The sequence below is a fragment of the Aethalodelphis obliquidens genome, unplaced genomic scaffold, assembly GCF_003676395.1.
Source record: "Aethalodelphis obliquidens isolate GAN/ISIS:26980383/991018 unplaced genomic scaffold, ASM367639v1 scaffold20, whole genome shotgun sequence".
Classification (NCBI taxonomy): Eukaryota; Metazoa; Chordata; class Mammalia; order Artiodactyla; family Delphinidae; genus Aethalodelphis; species Aethalodelphis obliquidens.
Window position 1 is genome coordinate 19760298 of NW_020837964.1, and position 6631 is coordinate 19766928.

The window sequence follows — 6631 nt, forward strand, 5'->3', positions numbered from 1 at the left end:
TGAGGCCGCGCACCCCCTAGTGGTCATTTTCTCCATGACTAGCACAATGGGCGTGGAAGATGTTTCTTGGTCCAGCCTCCATGCCCCCAGGTCTGAGGAGGTCTCCCGCAGATCCACATTTTCCTGGGAGCCAGGAGGCGGGTGCTACTCCCAACTCTCTCTTTAACTCGCTGTGTGGCTCTGGCCACTTTTTATTGCACAGACCCTCAAGGTCAGCCAGAGAAGAGAGCTTAGGGCCTTCCCAGAAAGGCAGAGTTCCAGAAAGATCCCTTTCTGGGTCTCACTTTAGTCATCTGTGAAATGAGGAAGGTCATGCTGGCTTCATAGGTCTGAACTGGGGAAGGGCTCAGAGCCTTTGCGGCTCCTGCCCACTTTGGCCAGGTGGGGGGCCCATGGACCGAGCAGGTATGTGCAGTGTGGTAAGCAGATTCCAGGGAGCACTGGGTTTGTGCCCTTTCCTGGTGTCCACTAAAGGTTCCAAACTGAGAGGTGAGCCCTTAGCTGTCATGAGGATCACTCTTCCCACCTCAGGGTAAAAAGGAGTCAGAGAAGATGTGGCCAGGGTGGCAAAGTGCTCAGAGCTGGGCCCCTCTGGGAGGGTTGGAGGGAGAGGGACTGCCTGATTTGGGACTGCCTGGGAGGCTTCTTGGAGGAGGAAGTAGTGAAGAGATCCCATGGGCTCCAGGGATTGGAAAACTGTGAGTTCAGAGGGCAGGCACTTCAGACAAGTAGGAAAATAGAACACAAAAACCATCCTGAGGGGGTGACATCAGCAGAAATGGCAGAACAAGGAAATCCTCTCTTCCATAAAAGCAATGAGAACACTGGAAAAAAATTATCAAAATCAACTTTTTCAGAACTCCGGAAATTAAGCAAAGGCTTGAAACAATCCAAGGAGTATTCATTAAAAACAATCAGCTAAATCTTGGTAAGAATAGTGAACTTTGTAGTGTTTTAACTTTCCATAGTCCCATTCCCCTCTCTCCAGTCCTGTAGTAGCCTTGAAACCCAGTAGCTCCACAATTAACAGTGAAAATCAGCAGCCTGGAAGCCATTGGAAGGGGCAGAACAGAATTGCAACTCCTCCAAAGCTCAATTTCCCAGGTAACTGTCCTCATTTGACCCATCTGGTGGTTCCCTAGATGACCTCCCTTGAAAGGTTGTGTTTATTTGACCTGGCTTGAAGCTTGCTTAATGCAAGCAAGCCTTTTTTCCTGGGGGCATTTGTTGAAAATAATCAATGGCAATCATTTAACATCACAGTTGCCTGAGGCAATGATAACAACTAGGGCAAACAAGGAGCTAACCAAAAGTCTTAAAGGAAGAGTTAGGGCATGAGCTGTCCACAGAGGGCTTTGAAAAACTTTGGCATATTCCTGGGAATCTAAAAGGCCACTCACATGTGCAGGGATGTGCACATTCTCAGAGAAGACCTGGGAAGGCCCTAAGCTCTCACCTCTGACTGACCTGGAGGCTCTGTGCAACAAAAAGTTAAGGCTAAGGCAGATTTGTAGACTGCCTGCCTGAGTATCAGAGGAATTCCCCCAAATACAGAACTCCTTGGCAAATGCTGAGAGACTTATTCATTCCAGGCATTTAAGGGACTCTGTCCAATTGCTAACTGAGCACTACCAAACAGAGGCTTCAGTGACCGCACACAACAAAGAGTACAAACTTTACAGCATTAGTTTAGGAAAGTCACTAAACAAACTGCAGAAGCAACAAAACCCAGCCACAACAGACTCTGGGGGTCAGGGATCTGGTTTCTGCAGTTGCCATATTGTATTATTTAAATATCCAATTTTCTATAGAAATTACGAGACATGCCAAGAAATAAGAAAGAATGGCCCATTCACAAGAAAACAAACATTCAATAGAAATTATCCCTAAAGAAACCCAAAGGTTGGACTTACTAGACAAATACTTTAAGCCAGTTATTCAAAATCTTTTCAAAGAACTAAAGGAAACCATGTCTAGAGAATGAAAGAGAAGTATGAGAGTGGTGTGTCAACAAATAGAGAATATCAATAAAGAGGTATAAAAAAGAACCAAATAGAAATTCTGGAGTTGAAAGTACAATAAGTGAAAGGAAAATACACTAGAAGACCTCAACAGCAACTGTGAGTTAGCTGAAGAAAGGGTCAGCAAACTTGAAGATAGGTTAATTGAGATAATCTAGTCTGAGGAGCAGAAAAAAGAAAATTAATAGAGCCTTAGATACCCATTGGACATTAGCAAGCATCCTAATACATGCATAATGAGAGTCCCAGAGGAAAGGAGAGAGAGAAAGAGACAGAATATTTGAAGAAATAATGGTCCCAAACTTCCCAAATTTGATAAAAATATTAATCTACACATCTAAAAAGTTCAATGAACTCCTAAGATCAACTCTAGACACATCATAATGAGACTGTTGAAAATCACAGACAGAGGGAATATTGAAAGCAGCAAGAGAGAAACAGCTTATCACATAAAACGTTTCCTCAATAAGATTAACACTGAGTTTCTCATCAGAAGCCAGGGAGGCCAGAAGGCAGTGGGATGACATGCAAAGGGCTGAAAGAAAAAGCCTATCAACCAGTAATTCCATACCTAGCAAAACTATCCTGCAAAAAATAAAGGTGAAATCAAGACTTCCCAGATAAAATAGATTCCTCACTAGCAGACCTTCCCTACAAAATATACTAAAGGGATCATTCAGGCTGAAATGAAAGAAAATAGACAGTAACTTGAATCCACATGAAGAAATAAAGATCAGCGATAAAGGTAACTGTATAAGTAAATATAAAAGACAGTATAGGGCTCCCCTGGTGGTGCAGTGGTTAAGAATCTGCCTGCCAATGCAGGGGACATGGGTTTGTTTGAGCCCTGGTCCAGGAAGATCCCACATGCCGTGGAGCAACTAAGCCCGTGCACCACAACTACTGAGCCCGTGCTCTAGAGCCCGCGAGCCACAACTACTGAAGCTCGCGCGCCTAGAGCCCGTGCTCCGCAACAAGAGAAGCCACCACAGTGAGAAGCCCGCGCACTGCAATGAAGAAGAGCCCCTACTTGCCGCAACTAGAGAAAGCACACACGCAGCAACGAAGACCCAATGCAGCCAAAAATAAATAAAATAAATACATTTATAGAAAAAAAGGCAGTATATATATAGTTTGTAACTCTTTTTTTCCCTCCTATATGATTTAAAAGACAACTGCATAAAGCAATAATTATAAATCTATGTTGATGGGCATACGATGTATAAAAATGTAGTATGTACAACAGCGATAGCACAAAGGAGCGGGGAGGGAGTGGATCTATTAGGGGCAAAGTTTTGTACACTACTTAAATTAAGTTGTTACAAATTCTAACTGGATTGTTATAAGTTAAGATTTTAAGTATAATCCTTAGGAGAACCACTAAGAAAAAAACATAAAATATAGTCAAAGAAACGTCAAGAGAATTAAAATGGTACACTATAAAATATCTATTTAACATAAACACGGCAATAATGGGGTAATAGAGGAACAAAAAAGACATAAGCCAAAGAATACAAATAGGAAAATGACAGGCATAAACCCTACCTTGTTGGTAATTACATTAAATGTAAAAGGATTAAACATTGCAATCAAAGAGAGATTGGTAGAATGGATAAACTGCCCTGATCCAACTATATTTTGTTCACAGAAGACACACTTTCTATTAAAAGACACAAATAGGTTGAAAAGAAAAGGATAGAAAAAGATATACCATGTAAACAGTAACCAAAAGAGAGCTGGAGTGACTATACTAATATCAGACAAAATAGACTTTAAGATAAAAATTGTGACTAGATGTAAAGAGGTACATGTGATAATGCTCAGAGGGTCAATCCATCAGGAAGATACAACAATTATAAGATTATATGCCCGTAACAACAGAGACTCAAACTATATGAAGCAAAATCTGATGAGAGTTGAAGGGAGGAATATACAATTCAACAGTAATAGCTGGAGATTTTAGCATTAGACTTTCAATAATTGATAGACTAACTAGACAGAAAATCAGTGTGGAAATAAAAGTCTTGAACAACACTAACATACCACTATAGAACACTCCATCACAACAGTAGGATACATATTCCTCTCTAGTGCACATGGAACATTCTTCAGGATAAAACATATGTTAGGGTATAAAGCTAGTATCAGTAAAGTTACAAGGATTTAAATCATAAAACTTATGTTCTCTGACCACAGTGGAATGAAATTAGAAATCAATAATGGAAGGAAATTGGGAAAGTTCACAGATGTTTGGAAATTAAACAATACATTTCAAAAACAAATAACCAATGGATCAAAAAAGAAATCCCAATAAAATTAGAGCAAAATTGAAATTAAGACAAATTGCCCCCTGAGAGCTCCAGGAAAGTGCATCCAGAGCACAGTTTGCAAAATCTCATCCCTGGGAGACACACAGCCCAGGAAATCCTGCAGGACATGAAGGCGCGGGGGCCTTGCTGCAGTGAGCTTCATCTCCCACCTACCCAATTCAAGTCCCAAGTCTGGCAAAGAGGCTTCCTGTTCTCATTTTCGATTGTGAGGTTTTCCAGGCAGGACCCCAATGTTGGGGTCCACACACCCCACTAAATGCCAGCCGCTCCATCACTGTTGTCAACCAGCTAATTAGATTTCCTCCCTCACTGCTGATGTATATCACTCGTCTGGTTCATTTCTCAGTTGGAAAAGGTGTGGCAGCTCCAGCTTCCAGAGGCCCTGCCTGCTGTGTAGAGTCGGGGTGGGATTGGGGGCCACGTACAGAGGCTGAGGGAAGGCATGGGGCTCTGAGAGGAAACCGGGATGGGCTAGGTGTCCCTCTGCTGCAGTCACTTTCCTGCAGTGTGTTTCTGACTGCAAATGTCGCCTTGCACCCTGGGTTCCTCTGACGGTGGTGGTGGTGGTGTATGTGCTTGTGTTTCACATGAGCTCGCTCAGCTCTAGAAAGAGAAGTATTTCAAGATTTTTCTTTATTTAGTTATAAAAAAATACAGTATGTCCCATGCACCAGTGTAGCCAATATATATATAGTCATTATCACTAGAGCAATTACTACAATGATAGGAAATAGAAGGTTACAGGAATTTGTTTATCCAACTAAAAAACCTGAATTAAAATTGTTAACCTAAATAGCAACCTGCTTATTATGCAAAAACCCTTATTCTATATGTTTGTGAGAGCTAGAAATGTATAAGTATTATTAGTAAAAAAAAAATATGAAAAACTCGTTATTGGTTAAAAATAAAAAGTCAGTGTTATCTACAGTCCCCTGAATTGAGGGGCCTTGCCCAGAGCAGGAACCTTGGTCCATGACAAATGGTGAGTCAGAGAGTTTGCCTCCTTCCCCGCACCCCCGTTGAGTGATGCCACTTCCCTAAGGTGTGTTTGCAGTGGAAAGTTCCGTACGTGGCTGAAAGTGGAAGAGGAACTGGTGACCACTGGGCCTGAGCAGGGGCCTTGCCTTCTGTAGGGATGGGGCCCTGCTGGGGTTCCCTGAGATGTGGCAACAACGAGGTGTAAAGGCAAATGGCACAGCTGTGTTGCGCAGTCATGTTTGGGTTTGGACTTTGGCCAGAGTTGATGTGGGTCACACCTTAAGTGCCTCTAAGTCGAGAGATCAAGAGTAGATGGAGAGAAAGAAAAAAGAAAGGGCATGAGTGAGTGACCGGGCGAGGCAGGGAGAGGTCTTCTGCTCCGGGAACATCTGCCCTGCTTCCCAGGCAAAACTGGAGGGGTGTCGTGAGTGTCCAATTGGGGTCACAGCGACTCCTGGCCCTCTCTGGAGAGAGTGGGTGTGGAGGTGGCCCTCACCCTATGATCTGTGGTCTCGTTTGGTCTGCACTGTCCCTCCAGGATGAATTCACAGTTGCTTTAAAGTTCAACGAGCCATTTCCCTGACCTTGGATGAATTTTCAGTACCCAGTACAGCATAGTTACAGGCATGGCAGGCCAGCGAGGTCACCTCAAGACCCAAGGTCAGGAGATGTCAAGAGGCCCTTCCTTCCTTTTGACAGGCCTGGAGAGAGGCTGCAGAATGCTGGGGGTCTTGGGAGGGTGTGAGGAAGCTAAAGCAGGGCAGGCCTGGGGGGCGGGCCCAGTCTCCTGGGGGACCGGGCTACAGAGAGTCTCGCCCCACAGTCATGCCATTCAGCCCCTTGCCTCCAGGTGGCAGGCACCAGGACCCCCCCCCCCCAGCTGCCCCCCCCTAGGGGTTCAGGGACCTCAGGGGAAGACCTCCCCCTGGCAGTTGAGCATAATCTGCTTTGAGAAGACTGAGAAAGTCTTTGAGTTGAACCCGTAGTCGCAGGTGACAGGGTTATGTGGATGTCTCGGCCCAGACAGAACACCAGCCTGGTGTTTTCCACCGTTTTGGGAGTACCCATCACTGAAATACGTTCGTGGACATTTCAGGGACTTGGATTTTGCCATCCAAGGTGGTGAGGTCTCTGGGACCCATGAGGAAGGGCTGTTAGGCTGGGACATGAGTGCTGTGATTGGAGGGCTCAGTGCCCGTGTCCGACTAGCCTGAGCTACCCAGGCCCAGAGGCCCATGGTCCCCTAATACACCAGCTCCTCCCGGGGGTCCGAGCCATACAGCTCGGCCAGCATCTTGAACC

General features: G+C 44.6%; 1 protein-coding gene across 1 annotated transcript in view; it reads right to left on the reverse strand.

Annotated features, from left to right (window-relative positions):
- Nucleotides 1-3149: 3149 nt before the first annotated feature.
- Nucleotides 3150-6631, reverse strand: part of CDH5 (cadherin 5) — a 39001-nt gene continuing 35519 nt past the window's right edge. The window contains exon 12 of the mRNA XM_027119698.1: nt 3150-6631. This exon is cut by the window's right edge and continues 456 nt beyond it. Coding sequence (XP_026975499.1) covers nt 6573-6631 — 59 coding nt within the window. The 3' untranslated portion in view covers nt 3150-6572.